The sequence below is a fragment of the Emiliania huxleyi genome (genome assembly GCF_000372725.1).
Source record: "Emiliania huxleyi CCMP1516 unplaced genomic scaffold EMIHUscaffold_108, whole genome shotgun sequence".
NCBI lineage: Eukaryota > Haptophyta > Isochrysidales > Noelaerhabdaceae > Emiliania > Emiliania huxleyi.
Genome location: NW_005201912.1, coordinates 174,064 through 196,529, shown reverse-complemented (window position 1 = coordinate 196,529; position 22,466 = coordinate 174,064). Strand labels below are relative to the sequence as shown.

Below are 22,466 nucleotides of genomic sequence, written 5' to 3'. Positions count from 1 at the left end.
GCTCTGTGCGCGCAGGCCGTCTCCGGGTGAGTCATTCCTCACGAGCCTGCGCGCCGCCGTCCGCCGCATGCCTGCAGAGCACCGGAAGCACATCGATCGCCTCTCGATCGTGCAACGCATCCAACTGCCGCCGGACTACGACCGGCTCAGCGACAACAGCACCGATCGCACGCAGGCACAGCAGTCGGAACATGCGGCGTCAGCACCGACCGATCGCGTCGAGCGGTTCGTCGTTCCAAATCCTATCGCCAACCAAAGGCCGGCGATCCGAATCTCCTCCTTCTCCGACGCCGACGCCCTGCTGGCGGCTCTCGAGACCGAGGAAACGCCGCCCGTGCGCCCGCTGCCGACATCGCTCAGGCCGGACCTTGACATGCAGACCGTGATGCATTTTCTCCGCGCTGTGGCCGCCGAGACCGCCGACGGCGGCTCGCTTCCGGCTCGAGGAGGGCGAGTGTGTGTTGGTGGACAACTTCCTGACGGCGCACGGCCGCGAGGCCTACACTGACCTCGGCCGCGCCATGTGGCACAGGTGTGGGCGTGGACGAACGAGTCGATCGCGGTGTCGCCCCACGAGTGGTCACGCAGCGGCGAGGGAGGAGGTAGAATAGGCCGGAGCTGTAGAAAATTGTTGGCTGTATTTATTTATGTCGAGTGTGCAAAAGGCGTGCCACAGCGAGCACACCGGACCCGGACGTCTCGATCAGAGTCTCTCACCGACAAGTGACGAAGTCCGTGTGGCACACAGAAAGAGAAGGAGGTGTGTAAGAGTCGGCCGGAAGAAGGCTCAGCATGGTGGCTTGCATGGTATGGGGCGTGTCGGCAGGCCTTGGATGACATGAGCATGTTGGCTGCGCTCGAAGGCGAAGCCGCGCGAGCCTGAGAGATGCAGGTGATCAGCTCGCGAAATCTGAACGGCGGTCGGGTTCTCGTTGCGGAGTCGAAGGCGCGGCCGCGTTGCCGGCGCCTCGATCACGGGTGCAAAGCACGAGTGGCTTTCGCCGATCTGGTCGACGGGTTTTTCAGTGACCGACGTAAAGCGCTCCGCTTGGCGAGCTGAGCTGAGCGTGGCTTCGAGGGCGGGGCCTTTGCCGACTGCAAATAGTCAAGGGGCAACGCTAGGGCCGACGAGAGCCCGACACTCACGAGGATCAGCAGCAAAACCAGGACACTCTTCATATCGGCCGAGCGACGTCACCTGCTCATCCAGTTTGGGCTCGCCGAGCTTCGACAACGTTGGGCGGGATTTGTTGTTAATTCTCGATCTAGGTGGCGTCTTTTTTGCGTAGCCGGACCTGAGGAGGGCAGGTCGGAGGCGCCGGGATGTAGAGCTCTTACAGCTCTATACACTATAGCGCTCCAGAGCGCTCTACACTCTACAGCTCTACATAGCGCTCTACACTCTACATCCTCTACACCCTCCTCAGTGCCGCTCAGACCAGGTAGCCGCGCGTGTCGGAGAGATAGCCTGAAACGCCCGGATGGATGGGATCCCCGCCCAGGAACGCAGAAAGAAGAAAAGATCCCGCCCCGTTCTCCCGTAGGTTGCAGCCTATATAAAGAAAGAAAGAAAACAGACAACCCAGGGGAGGGATGGGAGGACGGCACGCCGCCACCACACAGGGATTTTAAGGAGAGGAGTGTGGTGCTAGCCGTCGCCCACCCTAACCCTTGGTCGTCTGCCTCTTTCTATCTCCCTTCGCAGTCCCTCGCCGATTCTCGCTGCAACCTTCATGCCACCTCGCGGTCGTCCCACTCTCGTCGTTCTCCATCCTGTCGCTTCCTCCTCTGTCGCGTCGCTCTCGCTCGTCTGCCTCATCCGCGACGCCGCCGCCGCCTGCCGATCCCTTGCTCTCGCGGCTTCTCCCGCCTTTCGGCGCAACTCTGCCCTCCTGGCGGCACATTTTGGCCCCTCGAGTTTATCGAGCTCTCCTCGCGCAAGGAGAGAGAGAGATTTTTAGCATTTGTTTTGTTGTCGCAAGGACGACTCTTCTGACGCCCACTGCGATCATTTGCCGCCAAGTCATATCGTTGCTCAGGTCCACTCTCTCTTCGAACACTTTTACCTCCACCGATGATGTTGGCGCTGGGGTCCCCTTAGGGTGCCTCCTCTTTGGTGCGAGGTGTCGTGAGGCTGGGTTGGACGGGTTCTAAAATTCTCTCTCTTGTTTGTTTTGCTCTTTTGCCGCGCGGGCAAAAAGTGGAAGGAGCCACAGGCTGCCCTGGCCGGCACTCCCCGCGCTCGCCCTCCGTCCCCGCCCGACGCCGCCGCGTGGCACAGCCCCTCGCAAACATGTTGCGGCCAACCAACGGCCTGCGCGTCCTCGTGCGCGCCTGCCACTCCGCCGGCGGCCCGCGCGCCGGCTACGACGCCGCCACCTCGTCTGGTTATTTCCGACCGGACCCGATGCAGCTTGCGGCGCTAGACCACCTCGAAAAGGTCTACGCACGGGTGTCGACCGCGCACACCGCCGCCGGTCCCGCTGGCGTGTACCTGCACGGCCCGGTCGGCAGCGGCAAGACCGCGCTCATGGACCTGCTGCTGCAGAGCTGCCGCGGTGCGGGCGCCAGCTGCCGCCGGCTGCACTTTCACGAACTGATGGAGCACGCGCACCGACAGATGCACAAGAAACGGGCGCCGCCTGAGATTGGCGCCGACCTCGCCGCCGAGGCGTCCCTCGTCTGCCTTGACGAGATGGCGCTCACCGACATCGCCGACGCCGCCATTGTCACGCGCCTGCTCGAGGGTTGCGTGAGCGGCGGTGCTGCCGTCGTGACGACATCAAACCGGCGGCCGGAGGAGCTGTACTGGAACGGGCTCAACCGGCACGTCTACATCCCCGGCTTTTGCGAGATGCTCGGGCGGCGCGGCGTCGTCGTGCACGAGCTGCAGGCGCGTCCGCCACCGCTGCCGCCACCGCTGCCGCCACCGCTACCGCTTCGATAACCGCCTCGCACCACCGCTCTCGCTGCCACCGCCCTCGCTGCCGCCGCCAGCACTCTACCATAATCACTGCCTCTACCACCGCCGCCGCCGCCGCCGCCGCCGCCGCCGCACTCGTACGCGCGCCCTTTTGACGGCGCCCTCTCAGGCGGAGGGCGACACAGACTACCGCGCCCGCCGCGCGGACCAAGGAACGAGGCGCAAGGCCGAGGCCAGCGCCGTCGGCGGTGACGTCAGCGGCGACGGCGCGGAGGCTGCCGCCGGCGGCGCGCGCTACCACTGGCCTGCGGACGGGGCGGCGGCGGCGGCGATCCGGCGGTCCTTCGAGGCGCGTGGCGGCGCGCTGGGCCGCGTGCGGCTGCCGCTCGGCGAGAGCGGGCGGCGCGGCCTCGACCTGCCACTCGCCAACCGGGTGGGGTGCGTGGTGAGCTTCGCGACGCTCTGCGGGAGCGCGCTCGGCGCCGCAGACTACCTCGAGCTGGCGAGGCGGTGCGGGCTTGCTCGCGGTCCGAGGGGGCGAGGAGACGCTGTTCACAGGCGGAGGGGTCGCGCGCTGCGAGCAGGTACGAGCTGCTCGCGGTGGAGGGGGTGCCTGCGCTCACGCCCGAGGACCACAACGCGGCGAGGCGCTTCATCACGCTGATCGACGTGTGGTACGACCAGGGCAAGGAGCTCCCTCCTCTCGCCGCCAGCCCGTGGACGTGGACGGCGTCTCTTCACGCCTCTTCCTGTGAGCAGGAGCTGCACCTCTCGTCGGCGGTGCCGCTGCCGCAGCTCTTCTCCGGCATGCACGAGGAGGGAATGCGAGCCTCCCTCGGCAGCCTGTCCACGTACGCTCAGGCCGACCCGGTGCCCGCCGCGACGTCTGTGCGCGGCTTCGGCGGAGCGTCTGCGGGGCTCACCTCGACGTGCCTGGGGGGGGGCGCGAGCAGAGGGGCTGAGGACGGCGCCTCCTCACGCCTGCCCGCGTGTGGACAGGTGGATGGGGGACGGGACCGAGTGGTCCGCCACCGGGCTCATGGGCGTCTCGATGGCGGCGCTCAACGGGCTGCAGGACGCCGCCTTTGCGCAGCGGCGAGCGGCGTCGCGGCTGCTCGAGATGTCGGCCGCCGACTCGTGGCCGCCGCCCGCGCGGAGTGCGGCCGCGGGCGGGCAGGACCGGTGAGAGACGGGTGAGGAGCGGGCGTGGGGCTGGGCTGTGGTGTGCGGAGTTCCGCTTTTCCGGACGGGGCGGCGAGGGCCATCGCGCAATCGGTCGGGCTGGGGGAGGCTGCGGCGCGCGGCTGCGCGGCGGGATCGAATATAAAATAAAGAGGCACAACCGCCGAGTTTCTATGAAAAAATACAAGATCCTACCGCCGAGACTAGGGGGCTACGTGTATACACTCTCTGGGTCTCGGGAAAGACGGTTGCTTCCCCCAGGATTGGTCTTCTCTGCCTGCGGGAACACACTCGGGCGGCCGGGTGGGGCTGCGGCTGGAGCTAGCATGGCTCGATAGAGCCGAGACCCCGTGTTGAGGCGGCGCTCCTGTGGGCGGCTGTAGCGAGTCGGGATATATTCGGCAGATCTGACGTATCTCCCGATCTCATCCCAGTGATGACTCAGTCGCTGGCGGCCGCAGTCTTCTGTGACCCACCCACCTCTCCCTTGTGTTTTGTCTGGGGAGGGGCTTCTCCTGCGGAGTCGTGCGTGCCGCCGTGCGCAGGGCTCCTCTTTGGACTTTGCTTAATTTCTTCTACGCTCCCTATACTACGGGGTGTGGACCGTGAGTTGACCAGGGGTTGTGCGCCGCGCCGGGCCCTCCTGTTCGGCTCCAGCGAGTAGACAAGTGTTCTGTTGTCATCAACACAGAGTAGAAGGATCTGACCTTGGGGCCGATATGTGACCAAGCGCTGGTAGCGTGATTTTACCTCACACCCATGGTCTCAATTTTATTTTGTCCGATGAATTCTCTTTTTTCCATGGCGTTGCGAGCGGCGAGCGGAGCGGACATCGCGGGAAAGAATTTTACGACCCAGAAAAAGAAATCATGGTGGCCCTGTCGAAAACGCTTCATAAATTAGCTCTGAAGACGGATCTCACAGCTTGCTGTGCTCGCACAGCGTGGGCAATCTCCTGCACCCGCTACCGCGCATCTCCCCCTGCTCGCGCCCCTCCCGCTCCTCCTCCCTCGCGAGGATGGCGCGCAGGTAGTGCACGAGGACGCGGTCGGTCCACGCGCCGAGCAGCGGCGTCGCGCCCGCCGTGTAGCCGATGTGCCCTCCGTGCCGGGTGATCGCCGTCACGATGTGCGGGTTCGACGCCATCGCGGCGAGCGGCAGCGACCAGACGGGCACCACCGGGTCATCGCGCGCGTGGACCACGAGCAGCGGCCTAGGGGAGCACACCGTCAGTGTCGAGGAGGTGTCGTGGAGGTGTCGAGGAGGTGTCGTGGAGGTGTCGTGTCGCGGCGTCTTCTCGGAGCACTCGGGTGCACTAGACCTCTGCTACGGACCTCTGCTACTTTCTGCTGCTGCTGCCACCGCCGCCGCCGCCGCTACTGGCGGCGACGCGCGCCTGGCGACGCGCCGCACCAGCTCCTCGCCGACCGAGCAGCGGCGCCAGTACTCCTCGTGGCCCGACAGGCCCCACAGCGGCGCAAACACCTCGTCCTCGTACCCGCGAAAGACGCCCAGGAAGGCGCGCCACACCTGCAGAGACACACGGCTCCGGGAGAAGTCGGGGAAGGGTCGATGCAAGACACACCGCCGAGGAGACCCGCGCCACGCGCCGAGACGGGACCGCCCGCTAGCTCCCTCCGATGGGAAAGAAAGTACAGCCACAACTTGAAGCCGATCGCGAGGCCGTACAGGCGCCCGACCGGCGTGCCTGCTCACAGCCGCGCCGCTGTGAAGAGACGCGCCAGCTCACAGCGGGCCCTGCACCGCCGGACCCGCTGTGTGCGCCTTGCCAGTACCGCTGCACCGCAGACACGTCAAGCGCGGGCGAGACGGCCATCGCCGCCCGCAGCTCGCACCCCTCGCCCGCCTCTGCCATGTGCCGCACCAGGATGCAGCCGCCCATCGACCAGCCGACCGCGTAGAGGGGGGACGAGGGCAGCCGCCGCCGCAAGTGGCTCAAGATCTCCGCCAGATCAGGCGCGCCGAGGCCGCAGTAGACCTTTGGCGTCGCTCCGCCCGCCGCGCTGAGGGGGAGTCCGCCCAGCCCGCGCCAGTTGACCGCGGCGGGCGTGCCGAGCCCTTCTGCGAGGACGAGTCGCATCACGTGCTGCACGTACGGGAAGGCGGCGTCGTTGTTGATGCCCGGCAGCATCAGGATCACCGGCACGCCGTCCGCCGGCCGGCAGGGGAACCTTTGCCGCACAAAGGAGGCTGGAGTCCGGGAACCATGAGCCAAGGCGAGAGCCTTGGCGAGAGCGGGAACCATGAACCGAGCACGGGCGTGTGCATGTGTGGCACGCCCGCAGCCGAGCGCCAACGGTGCAAAGTACTGCGTCTAGACAGGGGAGTGGTACGCGTTTCCGCATCTAGAGGTGGGACCACTCGACTGAGACAGTGCCACCGTCGGAGAGCGGAACTAGCTCGCGGTCGCAGCGGTGCCGCCACGAGGGGAGCTTGATGTAGCCAAAGAGGGAGGCGAGGTGCCCGTTCCGCGTGAGCACGTTCGGGATGTACGACCGAAGCAGGAGCGGCACCGCCATGACGAGCTTGACATTCTCCTCGCTCGGCGCGTACCGCAGCTCTGGCGGCGCCGCCTCCCGAATCCAACGCGTGAAGAGGAGCGCCATGCCGACGGCGGTGGTCGCGGCTGAGGCGGATGCCGTCAGCAGCAGCCGCCATAGGCCGCTGCCATCCTCGGAGGTTTGCGGCTGCGAAGTTGGGCTGTCGCCACGTGACGTCGGACTGTCGCCACTGGAAGGCGTGTCGACATCGTCGAGGCGGTCACCACTGACCTCGACCGCCTCGTCGTCCTCTGCGCCGACGATCTCGCCGCTGCTGGAGTCGTCTTGATCTGCGTCGACAGACTCCAGCGCGACAGCCATCTGCACCGGTTGTATGAGAGAGAGAAAAGAATTCAGCAATGCGCACAGCATTCGACACAGGTACCAAAAGAGGCACAGCCTGCGACGGACCTGAGAGAGAAAAGAATTTTAGAAAATCCGTCACACAACACTGGACTCCCCAGGGTGGGCGACGGCACGTTCGCCCCTGTCGCCTGTCTGTTGTTGTGCTGTTGTTTGTCTCTTGGCACCTTGGAGTGCTGGGGGGGGCGACAGGGGGGACGTGGCCTGAGTGATGTGTACGCCCACTCAGGATGTGTGGCAGCCCGCTGGCTGTGTGTCTTGTGAGCTTGTTTGTGTCTGTGTGTCGCTCGTGCGTGTCGTCATCATCTGTCTTGCGTCCACCCATACCGCGTTGGTGTCCAGTCCGAGCCTGACTGTTCTTCACCTTACTACATATGTATGTTCGTAGGGAGGTGATGAGGAGTCAGTTAGCGCGGCGGGCGGTTAGACGTTACGAGAGGTGTATGTTGAAGGGATGATGATGAGTCAGTTCGCGCGGCGGGCGGTTAGACGTTACGGTTCGGGAGGCTTTGGAGCGATGAGCGTGTCTCATTGCGTCAGGCCCGCGACCGACACCCACCGGAGCGTGGCTTTGGCGCAGGGCCGGCCGCACCATGCCGAATCCGCTCGCGTTCGTCGGCGGAGGCGCGGTGCTGACGGCGGCGGCCCGAGCGGCGGACAAGGCGACATACATACAGAGTTACTCAGGTGCAAGGCGGCGCTGCGAGATCTCTTTCATTTTGTTGAACTCTCTTTCATTCTGTTATTTTGATTCGCATTCGAGACAGAGAATTTTAGAATGTGAGGCGTAACCCCCGTCAGCCACCACTTCTCACTCGAATCCGGAATGCCATACATGACGGCTAGCGCATCACACTCCTCTCCTTAAAATCCCTGTGTGGTGGCGGCGTGCCGTTCTCCCATCCCTCCCTTACTGTCTGTTTTCTTTCTTTTTGGGCGCCACACCCCTCTCCTTAAAATCCCTGTGTGGTGGCGGCGTGCCGTCCTCCCATCCCTCCCTTGGGTTGTCCGTTTTCTTTCTTTCTTTCTTTTACACTGGGCGAAAAAATTCCGGCGCGCCAAAACCTGCGCGGTTTCTCTGCCGCCGTGTGTGCCCCCTGTACCATGACTCCCCTGCTTCACTGCTTTAGCTCCCTAAGGCTTCGCTATAATCTCGCCGTCAGCGACGAAGAGCTCTTTTCGGCATTTGGGGCCGTGCTGCCCGGGGCTCCTTTTGCAGCCTTTGCAGCAGTGCTGCGGGGCGAGGCCGGTGACGGCATAGCCGCAGTTGGCGCAGCGAGCGGCCGGTCGCGCTTGCGGTTTCGCGCTGCGTCGTGTGGCGAGGACGCTGGCGAGGCGGCCGAGGCGGGCCAAGACGGATGCGAGCTTGGCACCAGGCACTTGGCTCCCGCCCTCGCCACACGACGCAGCGGCCAGTGCGAGCCCTTCCCCCGTGGAGACCGCCGCCTGAAGCGCGTTGGCTTGCTTAACGATGGCTTCTGCCGGTCGCGCCCGCTGGGTCGTGTGCCAGCGGTGAGCGAGCACCATGATCGCCCTCGCGCGATTCTCGCACTGCCCCGCGAGGTTGTCCAGTTGCTTGAGCGTGGCGTGCGCTTTGGTGCCAGCCGCGCCGCGTGGCGCCACGCAAAGGTTTTGGCATTCGTGTGCTGCGTTGCAGGCCAGCCGCGCCACCCCGATGATGACCTCTGCTGAAGCAACCACCGCCCCGGCCTTGGAGAGCAGAGCCTCCTCGGCCTGCCCCCAGGAGAAGAAGTCCACCCGTACCCCGGGCGGCGGAAGTGGCAGGGGCGCACCGTCCGCGAGTCCGCTCGGTCGCGTCGGTGGTCGGTCCCCTCCAGAGTGCGCGGCCGTGATTGCCGCGAGGTATCTGTCTTTCCGCGCGAGCAGGCTTTTGATGACGCCCCTCTGCTCAGCCACACCCTCCGTGTCCCCGCCGAGGCTGTCAAGATCGGTCCGGATCTGAGCGAGGAGTCGGCTTGCTTGCGGCAGCAGCCTCTCTAGCGGCTTGCTCACGTTGCGGGCATTCCGCACCCGGCCTACTAGAGCCCTCATCGTTGCCTCGATTTTCCCCGATGTATTGTCGGCTTTCCGAAAGCGCTCGAGGAGCCGCTGCGAAGCCTCAGACGAGCTGTCGGTTGTGACAAGACTTGCCCAGTAGCGCAGCGCGTTGCGAATCTCGTGTGCCGCGTTGCCCACCTGGTAAGAAACCGCCTCGACCCACGTCCGGTACTCGTCGGCAGGCGGCGCATTGGCCGCATTGCTCAACGACTTCTTTGGCGGTGGAAGGGACGGAATGAGCGGCAGTACACCGCCATCGTCCGATCCCCAGCCACCTTGCTCCTCACACTGCATCGCCTCCTTTGCCTCCTCATCGTCGCTCTCGCAGCTTGTCAAAGGTTGGCTGCTAACGACCTGCGCCGTCCCATTGGCGATCGCAGCGATCGGGTTGCCAGCAACATCGAAGATCATGTGGACGGGCGCGTCTCGGCGCGACGCGTCCCGTTCTCTTCTCGGTTGTCTCCTTCTCAAACTGAGAGAAGAAAACTGATCTGCACGGGTGAGTCACGTCGGCGTCAAAGGAGCGACGTGCGACCTGTCAGAGCTTGATCTCCGATCTCAGCGGCGTCGAGTCGTCTCCGGCGGCGACACTTTTGTACCTCCCCAGGACGCGCAGAGGCAGCTGCGACCCCGCCGAGTGGACGGTTGCACACCGCGCTACCTGCTGTGTGCAACCGTCTACTCGGCGGGGTGACAGCTGCCTCTGGAAGGCACCGAGAGGTACGAAATGGCGCAAATGGTCAAGATCAAGGTTTTGTAACGCGAGCTGTGCCACAGTGAAATGGCACTAGCCAGCGCCAACGCAGTATTTCTTCTTTTCTCGATAAACAGTCTGCCAGCACGTATTTCTTCTCAATAACAAGGCCTGTACACGGCGCTGACTTCTGACTGTCATTGCTGTCTCTCCCTTTTCGACTGTCTGTGGTTGTGCGTAATGGGTCCGGGTTGTGCGTTTACGTGAACGGCGGGTCTGTGAACGGCGTTTTGACAATGTGGCCGCCGCCGCCCTCGCCCTCCTCGTCGTCGCCCTCCTCGTCGCTGCTGCCGCCACCGCCGCTGCAGCAGGCAGCGACGAGCGGGCCGCCGCCGCCCTCGCCCTCCTCGTCGTCGCCCTCCTCGTCGCTGCTGCCCGCCGCGGCGGTCGCAACGGCGGCCACGGTCCCCGCCGCACGTCGCCAACTTGGCTGGCGTCTGTGGAGCCGACGTCACGAGCAGGATAGCTCGCCGCCTCCGCCGCCGCCGCCGCCGCTGGGCTCGCCGCCGCCGCCGCTGGCCTCGCCGCCGCCGCCGGCGGAAGCGGTGTCTTCCTCGCAGGAGGAGGGAGAGGGCGGCGGCAAGGAGGGCGGAGCGCAGGCAGCGGTGTCGGAGGCGATGGGGATGGCTGTGGACGCCTCCATTCCTTCAGAGGTGCGAACGTGGGTGGCGCAGCTGCGCGGCGGCTCGGACGGGCAGAAGGAGGCGGCCGCGCGGGAGTTGTGGGTGCTCGCGTTTGACAACGCCGACAACAAGGTGGCGATTGCGAAGGCGGGTGGCATCGCGCCGCTGGTCGCGTTGGCTCGCGGCGGCACGGCCAGGCAGAAGTATCAGGCCGCGGGGGCGCTGAGGCGCCTCGCTTTCAACGCCGACAACAAGGTGACGATTCAGAATGCAGGGTGGCGTATATAGCAATTATAACCTCCAACAGAAAGAGAGAAAGAAAGAACAGAAATTGATGCGCGGGCAGCCCATCGCAGACTTTTCACGGTGGCGAACGAGCCAGCAGAAAGTGGCAAAATCGGTCCAGCAGAATGGCGTTCTCGCCCCCTTTCCTGTACGCGTGGGTCTCAGAGGACGAATGCGCACCGGGCCTTCGAGGACATCAAAGTCGGCTGCGCCCTACGGCCATCCCGCCGGCTCTCGAGTGTCGCAGCGCGACGCGCTTTAGCCTTTACCCTTCGACTCCGCGCTGCGAGTCGATCTGGAGACGACGCTCGGCCACCGCCAACTCCACCCTGACGCGTCGCACATGCGCCGAGTGTCCCCCCCGAGGGTGTCCTTGTATAGTATGCTTGGTTGCGAGTTAAAAAAAAACCGTTCCGCACCCGCAGCCAGCAGCAGTACACATGCCGTTCTGGCGCCCCTCGGCTGGCCAGAGGACGACTCACAATGCAAAATCGGAAAGACATCACGAGGGGCCGTATAAACGGTGCCGCAGCGGCCCGGGACACTAACAGTGAATTGCTGCCACTCGCCCGGCCTCCTCCCCCTCGGGGTCGCCCGGAAAGTGGGCTTGCGCACCGGCGCCCCCCCCAGCACGCCGACCCGAGGTGTACCCTCCGGCCACCTGGGAGGGGAGCTCACTCCAATTTTGGCCCATTGGCTTCACCATGATGGATACGGAGGTGGCCAGCCCTTGGTTGTGCACCTGCGGCGCGAAGAGGAGGTGATCTCGTCGGACGAAGGCCGTGCCGAGAGCGCGCGCAGCGCGGAAGAGGGTGCGCAGCGCGTCGCGGCCGCGCACTTGGGAGCCGAGGGGATGGCCGGAGGGGGCGGGACGCCTGCATGTCCTCGAAGCTCCCATCCGCATACGCAAGCCGAGCAGCGAACGGCGGCGAGAGAGTTTGGCAGGGTCAGCAAGGACCGCGCATGGCGAAGGGCCCGATTTTGCTACTTTTGCTGTTTTTCGCTGCCCATCGTGTTTTTTAAGAGGTAGAGTACCCGAGAGGCCCGAGTTTCTGAAAAACTAAACGAATTGTGTTGACTGCCGGGGGCGCGAATTCTCTCCGATTTTGCACTCAACCGTTTGTAACAAAATGATTTTAAATCATGTGTCTCGGCTGCGCTCTCCCCCTCGTGGCGTCGCCAGCGCGAGCATCTCGCCCCGCGGCGCCCTCTCCAGGATCCGCCTCCCCTCGCCGAGTGAGGCCGCGTGCCTCTCGCGCAGCGCCCTTGTCGCCTGCCGCAGCGGCGCCCCCAGCGCGTCGAGCGCCTCGGCCGGCAGCAGCGCGCCGTGCCGCACCTGCCGCAGCGGTGGACCCGACAGTAAGCGGACGGCCGAGCAGAGACACCACCTGCTTGTGGTGGGTGTGGCGGTGTGGCGTGGCTTCGATCATTACCCCCCCCACACACCCACCCACCCACCCACCCACCCACCCACATAGTGACCCCCGTGAGTGCTGTCTGGAGCGGCGCCTGCCCATGCGTAGCGGTCGTCGCGTTGCCCTCGTGCCGGTACCGCTCGAGCCTACGAGCGTGACACGATTGCGGTGGCGCGCGCTGCGGCCGCCTCAACCACCCCACACCGCTGGCCTGTCGAGCTCGCCGAGCACCAGCGCCTACTCGGGCAGAGCTCGCGTCGTGGATGAGCCGAAGGGCCGGTGCGGCGTGGCGTTGCCGGGGTGAGTGTATGCAGGCGCGCGCCATCGCGACGTCCCGCCGGCCGTTGTGCGCCTGGCAGAGCTGCGAAAAGGTGCGCGCGCCGACGGGGCGGAACTCGACCGTGCCTACACGGCAAGGGGCACGGCGAGGCCGCGCGGCTGGAGGGAAGAGCTCCACGCCTCGGCTCCGCCCGCTCCGAGCTCCGCCGCACCGAGAGCGCGCTGCGCCGCGTCGTCCTCCGCCAGCAGCCGCGCGAGCGACGCTGCACGAGGAAGGATAGGAGCTGTGAGAGGAGGAGCGGTGAAATGGAGACGCGAAAAGGAGCCCTCTCTGGTGCTCTGCGGGAGCGTCCAGGATGGGCGCTGCGGTGGCCCTGCCCGGTGTCTCGTGTCTCGGAAGTGTGCCCCTCGCCTGCCTCCCGCCGCACCAGGAAGCCCTCCTCCACCAGCGCCACGCGCAGCGGCGGCGCCGCCGGCTCAAACTCGCGCCTCTGCTTGGCGTAGTGCAGCAGCGCGCGCAGGTTGTGGTTGGTGACGCGCGACCCGCTCCACACGACCAGCCGGCTCCGCGCCACGCCGAGAACAGCAAGCGTGCGGCCGAGCAGCAGCGGCTCACCACCCTCGGCGGCGGCCTCGGCAGAGGTGAGCCGCTCGCGCCGCCCGCCGGCCAGGAAGAGGTCGGCCGACGGAGCCGCCGCCGCCAGGCGGGCGAGTACGGGCGCCTTGTGCAGCACGTCGTACCAGTTGCCGCTCACCGCCAGCAAATCGGGCGGACTGAGGTGCGGAGAGCGCTTTGGACAGGCGGCACAGAGGCGACCAGCCGGCACGGAGGCGAACCATGGCTGCGGCGAGCGGAGGAGGGAGAGGACGTCGTCGAGGGTGCGCCATTCGGCGGTGCTGAACTCGGGAGATGCCATCGCTCTGACGCGTCCTCTCCTCCTGTCGCGCCCTCGTTTTATACCGGGTAGCCGAGAGAGGGCGAAAATAGAGGCGCGAGACTGCCGGCTTTCTCGGCGCTAACCCTAGGGGAAATCGCTCCGGAATAGGGTTCCCGGCACCATCGGGCGGCGCCACACGGATGGAGGGAGTCGGGTTTGCCATCGGCGGGCCGTGAGGGCGCTGAGAACTCAAGGCTGAGTTTTCGCTCCCACTTTCGATGTGTCGGAGTATGCGAGGACGGCCCGTTCTGCCCGTTCTCGGGCTAGTCAGCAGATCTAGCGCAGAGAGGGCGATGAGGCGGAGGCACGCCGCAGCGGCAGGTGCAAAGAATTGGTATGAATAAGCGTATCAGCCGCTATACACACGAAGTTGTCACGGCTACCCTTTGAGTCGGTGTTCGTCTCGGTGGCGAAAATCGGTCTACCGCCGCCACGCGATTGCGCGCGCGCGAGGGCTACTCGAGACAAGCTTGATGGCCTCCGCCGCTCCTCCTAGTCTGATCCGCCTCTCCTCTAGCGCGGAGGGCCTCATCTCGCCGGGGAGAAGTGCGGTGATCCGCCTACCTAGAAACCCAAACACAGGCGGCGACGTGGCATACGAGCTCGTGGTGAAGGAGGCGGGCACACGTGCCGAGCCCAAGGACGCACGCGAGAAGCAGCACCACAGACAGAGCGATGACGATGATGATTCAATAAATAAAACCAAACAAGGGGTGGGAGAAGGACAGGGTCCCCACCTGCACGAGCAGGCAGGATCTTGTACTCGAGTAAGGACGATCAGGCAGGGACACAGGGGAACGGGAGCGGGGAGCGCATCGCGACACGGAGGGGGGCTGGGCAGGGCTCACCCAATTCCCCTAGAACTCGGAGAACTACGTTCTTTCATCCGCCAGTCCCGTGTCCAAACCTATTCGTTGAGTCGCTGTTGTCGCCTTGAGTCGCTGTCGGTCTGAGTTCCGAGAGTGAGAGCCGGTCCAAAGACTCACTGCTCGCCAATAGCAGCGCCAACAAGAGCAAGAAGAACAAGCTCTCTCCAACAGGCGAGCGACACCCTTGCAAATCTCCCTCGCCCCAGCAATCTTTCGCCGAAAACACCCACCGCCTTGTGAGTCCCTTGTCGGCGGGCTGCTCGCCTCGGTCGGGGATGCCGCGAATCGGTCATCACAACCCCCCCTCGCCAGTTGCTTCCAGCATGGTCGGCAAAAGGAGCACCGACAACATGACGTCCTGGACTCCGGAGGAGGACCGCAAAATCCTCCAGCTGTTTGCACTTGAGGCGCGGCCGCCGTCGAAACGCCATCACTCTCGCCCAAGTATTTGAAGATTCTGCCCCGTCTCTCACCCCCTGCATCTCCCCATTCCGCAGGGTCGTAAATGGGGCCGCATCGCCGACGGCCTCACCAACCGCAGCCCGGCGTCCGTTCGCAACCGCTACCTCAGAATCGAGCTCGGGCAGCAAGCGCGACGCCTCGGCCTCGCCAAGAACCGCTGCGCCGCATGTGGGCAACCCAAGCTGGGCCACGTGTGCTCGGTGAAGACCTCCGGCTTCTCGCGCGCCGCCTCTCTTCTCACCGCCGTCCGCCCGTCGGGCCCGAATTTTCGCCGCTCGGCTGCTGCGCCGCCGATGCAAACCACGCAGACGCTGCCGCACGTGAAGCCGCTGGTCCTCAGCGTGCCGGACCCGGCGTCGCCGCTCTCGCCCTCGTCGCCGCTCTCGCCCCCCACTTCGCTGCCGCCCGCCCACCCGCCGCCCGTTTTGCGAGCCTTCGCGTATGCCATTCCCATCGGCTGGCTGCCGATCCAACCGAGCATGACCTCGGCGAGGGCGGCCCCCGCCCCTCCGCCCACTGCCCCTCCGCCGCTCGTACGGCTGCCGACGGAGCCGGTCCTACACCCGCTCACGACGGCGCACTCTGTCTACTACGCGCGGCTGGCAGAGGCGGGCCCGGACATCTGATCGCACTTTGCATGTGTGTGTCCGTGGGGCGAGTGGCATCGCATGTCTCTTCTGAGACTGACACAGTCTCGAGTCTGTGGGTCTCTCTCTCTCTTTGAGTATGCGCATGTGCATGTCCCTCACGTTCCCTCATGCTCATCACAATTTTAATACAGCTTTGGGCGCCGGAGAGGCGCAAGAGACCCACTGCCCTCGGCTCACCTCCGTCAAAAGCGCAGTACGGTACTGCATAGAGTAACCACAGAAACCTCACACCGCTCGCACCGCGGGCCGGGACGTAAACGCGTAAGGCAAAGCAAGTGCTACTACTTAGCACGGCTGCCGCCCGAGTATGCTTCGGCTGGGGCGCCGTACCCGCCCCCTCCAGGGGAGAGCACCCGCAGCCGCGCGCCCGCCTCGACGCGGACAAAGGCCTTGCCACCGAGCGAGACGGTGGGGCCGGCGCCTCCTCCCGCGGGCAGCAGCAGGTTCTGCCCGCGCACGCCCGGCTCGCCACCGGCGAGGCCGTATGGGGGCACGGCGCGGCGCTCGGAGAGGATGGACACGTCCGTCGGGCGCAGAAACTCGATCTCGCGCACGACGCCGTCGCCGCCGCGGTGCGCGCCGCCTCCGCCCGAGTGGGCGCGGAGGGAGAAGGTGCGCAGCACGACCGGGTACCTACTCGACACACGACTCCGCTCACGTGTCTCCCTTCTCTACGGCGGGGCGTTTCGGCCGTCGGTGCCTCCGCTCGAGGACCTCGGGGTCGGTGATGCGCGTGTTGGTCATGTGCGTGTGCACGCCCGAGCGGCCGTCCCAGTCGGGCCCGGCGCCCGCGCCGCCGGCGATGGTCTCGTAGTAGCCGTAAGTCTCGTCGCCAAAGGTGAGGTTGTTCATGCAGCCCTGAGAGGCCGCGCACGCGCCAAACGCCTGCGGCGAGATGACGCGAGATGACCCGAGGTTGTCCGAGATTGCCCGAGATTGCACGCGTCAGGACGCCTTGAGGACGACGTCCACGACGCGCTGCGAGGTGAGGACGTTCCCGCCGACGACAGCGGCGGTCTCCCCGGGGTTGAGGAGGCAGCCTACGAGGACACGCGTCCGGGACGTGTCCGGGACGTGTCCGGGGAAGGACGGGCCCTGGCGGCGGCGAGGGGCTGCCCTCAGGGAGGACGAAGGTGACTGGCGCGAGGCAGCCCTGGTTGAGGGGCATGTCGGTGTCGCAGAGCGCGCGGAGCGAGTAGATGACGGCCGAGTACGTGACGGCGCGCGGCGCCTGTTCACGGACAGAGTGTGGACACAGACGCTGTCCACGGTGCAACGAGCACGCGACGGCGCACGGCGCGCGTTCAGGTTCGAATAGCTCTGTGGCGAGGTGCCGGAAAAGTCAAAGGTGGCGGATCCCGCCGCCGCGTCAATGGTGACCGCGAGCCGGATCTCCGAGCCGTCGTCGAGCTGGTCGGCCGCGGTGCAGACGCCTAATCTCCGGCGATCTCCAGTCCTCTCCCGTGACTTCGCGTCTGTCCAGCAGCCGGCCGGCGCGCAGGCGCCGTTTGCGCCAAGGCCGGCTCGGGCGGCGAAGGCGCGAAGCATTGCGCGGACCGTCGCCTCTGCGTTCGCCTGGATGTGGTGCATGTAGCTGCGGACGGCGGCGAGCGACGACTCGGCGGCGAGGGAGGCGAGGAGGCGCAGCCTGGTCACAGCGCGGGCCGTGAATGAGGCGCCCTTCGCAGCTGCGGCGGCAGGGAGGGGGCAAGCGGCTGCAGGCCCCATCTCGTTGGCGGCCACCTGAGCCTTGAGGTCGGAGAGGTTGTCGGTGAGGTTGCGGCTCTTGGCGAGGATGGAGCGCACGCCCTCCTCCTGCAGCACTCCTACCAAAAGGTGTCGGTGACGGTCGCGGCGAGGACGGGGCGCAGCGGCCGATCCGTCCCGCCGCGCACCACGCGAGACGAGCCGGAACCCGACGATCCGCGCGCCCTCCTCGGAGAGCGAGTGGGAGAAGGGCGGCATCGAGCCGGGCGTCGCGCCCCCGATGTCCGCGTGGTGCCCCCGCGAGGCGACCCAAAAGGCGGGCGCGTCGCCGTCGCCGGGCAGAAAGGCAGGCGTGATGACGGTGAGGTCGGGCAGGTGCGAGCCGCCGGCGGTGTGCGGGCAGTTGGAGAGGAAGACGTCGCCCGCGTTGATGTCGCCCTCCCACCGCCGCTGCTGCAGCTGCACGGCGTCCTGCATCGCGCCCAGGTGGACGGGGATGTGGGGCGCGTTGGCGACGAGCCCGCCGGAGGCGTCGAAGAGCGCGCACGAGAAGTCGAGCCGCTCTTTGATGTTTGTGGAGACCGACGTGCGCTGCAGCGTCCGCCCCATCTGCTCAGCGATGCCCATGAAGCGGTGCGAGTAGAGCGACAGCTGGACCGGGTCCGCATCGCCGCTCGGCGAGGGGGCGCCCTCCGCCGGCGCCGCCTCCGCCCCCCGCTGCGCCTCAGGGCCGGTCCGCGTCTCGCCTCGTGCGCCCTTCCTCGGCCGCACCAGGATCTCGAGGTGGCCCGTCGCCGTGACTGTGGCGGTGCAGTTCGGCTCGACCACCACCGTCGAGATGTCGTCCAGCAGCAGCGCCGGCCCCTCGAGGACGTTGCCCGGCGCGAGCGACTGCAGCGAGTACGAGGGCGTCTCCTCCCACCCGCTCTCAAAGTAGGTCCGGCCCACGCTCGTCGGCGGCGGCAGCGCGCCGCTCGCCGCCGCAGTCGGCGCCGCGGGCGCGGGCGGGGAGAGGCCGGTGCCGCGCACGCGGATGTCGTCGATCAGGACGGGCCGCTCCGCAAAGGTGAAGCCAAACTCGCGCCGGTGCTGCGCCTCGAAGGCGGCGGCGTACGCGCCGCCGCCTGCCGCCGGCTCCGAAACCATGATGGCGGTGTCGGTGCCCGCGTAGCGCAAGTTGAGGAAGCGATCCGTCCGCAGCAGCGGCGGCGCGAAGCCCTGCGCGGCCAGCTGCTCCTCGACGGCAGCCGCCAGCGCAGCGTGGCGCACGGAGACGCGCTCGGCGGCACCCGGCTCACCGAGCGTCAGCGCGGCCGCCTCCTGCTTCTCGACGACCACGTCGGCGAGGGCGATCCCCACCGCGGACAGGATGGAGGCGTGCCGGTGCACGTACACGCGCGTCATGCCGAGCGAGCGCGCGACGGCGCACGCGTGCTGGCCTCCCGCGCCGCCGAAGGAGGCGAGCACGTGCGCCGCCGCGTCGTGGCCTCTCATCTGCGTCATCTCGCGGATCGGGCGGCACATCGCCTGTGGGACGTGTCTCGGACATGTCGCGGACGTGTCCCGGACTCGTCCTCTCGCGGAGCGGCGCGACCGCCTCGTTGGCAACCTCGAGGAAGCCGTGCGCGAGCTGCTCGACACTCATCCTCCGAGGGGGCGCGCCGGCGGGCGATGTCGCCTCGTAGAAGGGGTGCACCTCGCCGCTCAGCATCGCCTCGAAGGCGGCGCGCGTGCCTGAAAAAGAAGGGGCGCCAGCCTGGCGATCAACAGAGAGCCGCGACGGGCGCGCGGCCTCGAGGCCCTCGAGCTAGAGCGGCTCGCCCTCGTTCGCCAGATCTCGGCCAGATCTCGGCCAGAGCTGGCCAGAGCTCGGCCAGAGCTCGGCCAGATCTCGGCCAGATCTCGGCTGCATGCGTGCCCTCGACGTCGAGCGGCTGGTCCTCGTCCGGGCCGAAGATGCGCGGGAAGTGCTCCGGCCGGATGCGGCCGAGGAGGAGGTTGGCGTCGGTGGTCGCCAGCTGGCCGCCCTTGCGGTAGCAAACCTAGCAGCGAGATGGCGTCGGGGGTGGAGAGGAAGAAAGCCGAGGCCCGAGCCCGCCCCGCGCGGCGGAGTACCGGCCCGGGGTGCGCGCGCACAGACTGCGGCCCGACGGCGAGCCGCCCCTCGCGGAAGAAGAAGCGCGAGCCGCCGCCCGCCGCGACGGTCTTGATGTCGAGCTGCGGTGCCTGGATCGTGACGCCCGCCAGCCGCGCCTCGAACACCTGCTCGACGCTGCCCGCGTACCTCGACACGTCGGTGGAGGTGCCGCCCATGTCGAAGCCGATCACAGGCGGGCCGCCTGGCGTGTGCGCTGTCTTCGCGTACCCGATGTACCCTCCCGCGGGGCCCGAGAGGACGGCGCGGAAGCCGCAAAACGAGTCGGCGGGCGCGAGGCCTCCGTCGGACTGCATGAACGAAATCTCGACCTTGCTGATGTCGTCGTCGAAGCCCGCGACGAAGGACGCGAGGTAGGCCTTGATGTGCGGCGTCAGGTACGCGTCGGCGGTGGCGGTGTATCCGCGCGGCACCAGCTTCACCATCGGCAGCGTCGAGGAGGAGGTGGTGACTTGGGCAAAGCCGACCTCGCGCGCCAGTGCCGCCACGGCCTCCTCGTGCTGGCGGTATGTGTACGCGTGCATCAGCACCACCGCCACCGCCTCGACTCCGGACGCCCGCAGCGCAGCAAGCTTGCCCCGCAGCGCGTCCAAGTCCGGCTCCCTCTCGATGAGCACCTGGGGAGATGTGGGGAGATCTGGGGAGATATGGGGAGATATGGCCCTCCTGCAGCTCGGCTCCCTCCCGAGGCGCACCTGCTCCCCCGTCTCGCCCCGCACGCGCCGCAAGCCCCGCCGCGCCGCCGACTCTTCGCCGGGAGGCTCGCTCTTCGCGAGCACCACTCGCTCGTCCACCTCCACCACCGCCTCGTACAACACGCCCGGGCAGCGGACCCGGAGGTCAAAGATGTCGGGCCTCGCCTGCGACCCGATGTGCAGCACGTCGGCGAAGCCCTTGCTGACGAGGAGCGCCGTGCGCGCGCCGTCACGCTCGAGCAGCGCGTTGGTCGCCACCGTCGTCCCCATCCGGATCCACTCGATCCGCGAGGAGTTCAGCCGCTCGCCGCGCGGGTGCGGCACGCCGGTCGCCGCCTCGAGCACTCTCCGGATCCCCTCGCGCGGCGCGTCCGGGTAGTTGGCCGGGTCGACCGACAGCAGCTTGACGCAGCGCGGCACCGCCTCGCCCGGGCAGAGCGCGTATACGTCGGTGAAGGTGCCGCCGCGGTCGATCGAGAAGCGGAAGCCCGAGGCGTTGCGACCCTCGGCGCCACCGCCGCCGGCATCGCCACTGGCGGCACCGTCTGAGCTGGCGGCAGCAAGAGCAGAGACGAGAGACTGTTTGAGTTCGCCCTTGTCGCGAAAGGCCCGCAGCCGTTCGACGTTGCGCTTGGAGATGCGCCGTTTCGCCACATCCCTCTCGCTCTCCTCCATCCGCTCCCAGTTCGTTATCCGCGAGAGGGTGCCGTCGCTGTTGACGACGACAGGGCCGAGGGCGTCTATCACAACGGGTTGGCCCGTCGCCACATCGAGCGTGATGTGGCGGTCGATGTCCTCTGGCGCCTGAAGGGTCAACATCTGTCTGCTATAGCCGCAGCCACTCCCAGCTACTCGGTGTGAACAGAGTTCGTACACCGAGCAGCAGGGAGCCGAGGAGCAGGAACCGAGCAGCAGACTCGAGAGGCTCCTCGGTGTTCACAGCCTTGTTATTGAGAAGAAAATACCTCCTATGGCGCTGTGCGCTGGCCTGTGAGAGGTTCACAGCGGAGTGGCTGGGAATCGTGCACAGCCATGTTATTGAGAAGAAAATACGCCCCATGGCGCTGTGCGCTGGTCTGTGAGAGGTTGAGGTGCGAGCCCTGGAGGCCCTGGGGATGGGGGGAGACTACCCGCGGGCGGGCCTATAGAAGGCTGCGGGCCCACGCGCAGGGGGGTGGGACATTGAGACCGGTCATGAATGAGTGCGCGACACGCATGTTGCGAGCAGCGTTGTTGATGTTTTGCGCATCGCCACAGACGGCGGCGCGAGACTGCTGCCGCCGCGCCGTCAGAACAAAAGGTCGACCAGCCCACCAAAGACGGCGGGATGCCGACCTCCGGCGTACGCACCCTCGCAAAAATCATCGCCGAGTCGCGCAGCTCCGTCGCGGGTTCCGCAAAAAGCCCTAATAAGGGCTCGCCAAACAGGCGGCAGGTTGGAAAACCAGGAAAGTTCTCGGAGCGCCAACAGTCGCAGAGGAGCGAGTGACCAGTCCGGCCCGTTTTCGAAGGCTGCTTGGCTCTCGGAGAGAGGTGAGCGCGTCGACCGTCCACGAGACCGTAAGTTCATAGGTGGGGGCAGTGCTGGAAGTGGGTGCCATGTGGTGTGGCTGTGGGGCAAAGCGCTCGGAGCCCGGTGCCCGCGCGCGCTCGATAGACGCGTGAGGCTGCGCTGCGCAAGCACGGGCGGGAGGGGTTTCTCCTGCGGAGTCGTGCGTGCGCGGGGCTCCTCTTTCCGAATACTCGCCCTACACATACACAGGTCTCGTATATACACCCCCGTGGTTCTACCAGAGAAACGCGTGATATAGAGGCAGCGAGAGGGTCTCGCCGAGTCGGGCATGTGGGTGAAACACATGGTGTGCGCGGATACGTATCTTATTTCACCCGCTCGCGGAGGTACATGCTTAGTAGCCTAAACCCGTCACATTCACACTAGTCTACACTCCTCTCAACTCTCCGCCTTTACCGTTCGACTCGTCCACCACACGCAAAGTCTCGCGCCGCCGTGACACCTGGTGGAGCGTGTCGTCCTCGACGGAGGCATGCGCCGCGCCCGTCATAAGCAGCAGCAGGCAAGCGGCAAAGATCATGGCGAGCAAAGCATTGCGCCGCGTCCAAAAGCGAGTTGGCGGCGCTTCTCTTTTATGACGCCCTTCGAGGCGCGCAACGGCAACTTCTATCGGCTCCACAACCACGTCGACAGGCGACGCAGTCGCGCTGCCTCTGAGCATGAAGCAGGGGCGCTGGCGGGAGTGCGTTTGCGGCGGCGCGGTCGGGCTGGCAGGCTCAGCAGTGAGAAAAAGAATTTCAGGCCGGCAGAAAAGAATCATCGGAACCCTCCTTAAAATCTCTCTGTGGTGGCGGCGTGCCGTCCTCCCATCCCTCCCTTGCGTGTGTGCCTTCTTTCTTTCTTTTTCATCGGAACTCAAGGTCTCTCACAGCACACTGGCACAACAAGGGCGCGGACTGGCGCGGACTGGCACACACACCGGCACACCGTCGGAGCCGCCTAAGAGAAAAAGATTTTTCCCCTCGGGCTTGTCA

General features: G+C 66.3%; 6 protein-coding genes across 6 annotated transcripts; 2 read left to right on the top strand and 4 right to left on the bottom strand.

Moving 5' to 3' along the window:
* Positions 1-2,190: 2,190 nt before the first annotated feature.
* Positions 2,191-4,109, top strand: EMIHUDRAFT_466613 (mitochondrial ATPase; the record flags this gene model as incomplete). Its single annotated transcript, XM_005792338.1, has 4 exons — positions 2,191-2,893; positions 3,093-3,433; positions 3,508-3,852; positions 3,923-4,109. Exons 1-4 carry the CDS (start codon positions 2,294-2,296, stop codon positions 4,107-4,109), a joined length of 1,473 nt encoding a protein of 490 aa, XP_005792395.1. The 5' UTR covers positions 2,191-2,293.
* A 914-nt stretch (positions 4,110-5,023) lies between these two features.
* Positions 5,024-6,371, bottom strand: EMIHUDRAFT_223171 (hypothetical protein; the record flags this gene model as incomplete). The annotated part of the gene is made up of 4 exons (XM_005792337.1): positions 5,024-5,318; positions 5,553-5,635; positions 5,722-5,813; positions 5,870-6,371. 4 exons carry the CDS (start codon positions 6,369-6,371, stop codon positions 5,024-5,026), a joined length of 972 nt encoding a protein of 323 aa, XP_005792394.1.
* Positions 6,372-6,471: 100 nt separating this feature from the next.
* Positions 6,472-6,987, bottom strand: EMIHUDRAFT_223170 (hypothetical protein; the record flags this gene model as incomplete). The annotated part of the gene is made up of 1 exon (XM_005792336.1): positions 6,472-6,987. One exon carries the CDS (start codon positions 6,985-6,987, stop codon positions 6,472-6,474), a length of 516 nt encoding a protein of 171 aa, XP_005792393.1.
* A 4,903-nt stretch (positions 6,988-11,890) lies between these two features.
* On the bottom strand, positions 11,891-13,360 carry EMIHUDRAFT_108728 (hypothetical protein; the record flags this gene model as incomplete). Its single annotated transcript, XM_005792335.1, has 4 exons — positions 11,891-12,085; positions 12,369-12,401; positions 12,656-12,706; positions 12,872-13,360. The coding sequence occupies 4 exons, from the start codon at positions 13,358-13,360 to the stop codon at positions 11,891-11,893; spliced, it is 768 nt and encodes a 255-aa protein (XP_005792392.1).
* A 1,006-nt stretch (positions 13,361-14,366) lies between these two features.
* EMIHUDRAFT_361201 (hypothetical protein) lies at positions 14,367-15,496 on the top strand. Its single transcript, XM_005792334.1, has 3 exons — positions 14,367-14,421; positions 14,573-14,657; positions 14,748-15,496. The coding sequence occupies exons 2-3, from the start codon at positions 14,601-14,603 to the stop codon at positions 15,336-15,338; spliced, it is 648 nt and encodes a 215-aa protein (XP_005792391.1). The 5' UTR covers positions 14,367-14,421; positions 14,573-14,600; the 3' UTR covers positions 15,339-15,496.
* Positions 15,497-15,547: 51 nt separating this feature from the next.
* On the bottom strand, positions 15,548-20,594 carry OPase (oxoprolinase; the record flags this gene model as incomplete). Its single annotated transcript, XM_005792333.1, has 13 exons — positions 15,548-15,995; positions 16,063-16,247; positions 16,317-16,402; positions 16,479-16,593; positions 16,665-16,795; positions 16,868-17,010; positions 17,086-17,188; positions 17,258-17,774; positions 17,841-18,596; positions 18,664-18,825; positions 18,995-19,111; positions 19,185-19,841; positions 19,920-20,594. 13 exons carry the CDS (start codon positions 20,592-20,594, stop codon positions 15,644-15,646), a joined length of 3,999 nt encoding a protein of 1,332 aa, XP_005792390.1. The 3' UTR covers positions 15,548-15,643.
* Between the last annotated feature and the right edge of the window lie 1,872 nt (positions 20,595-22,466).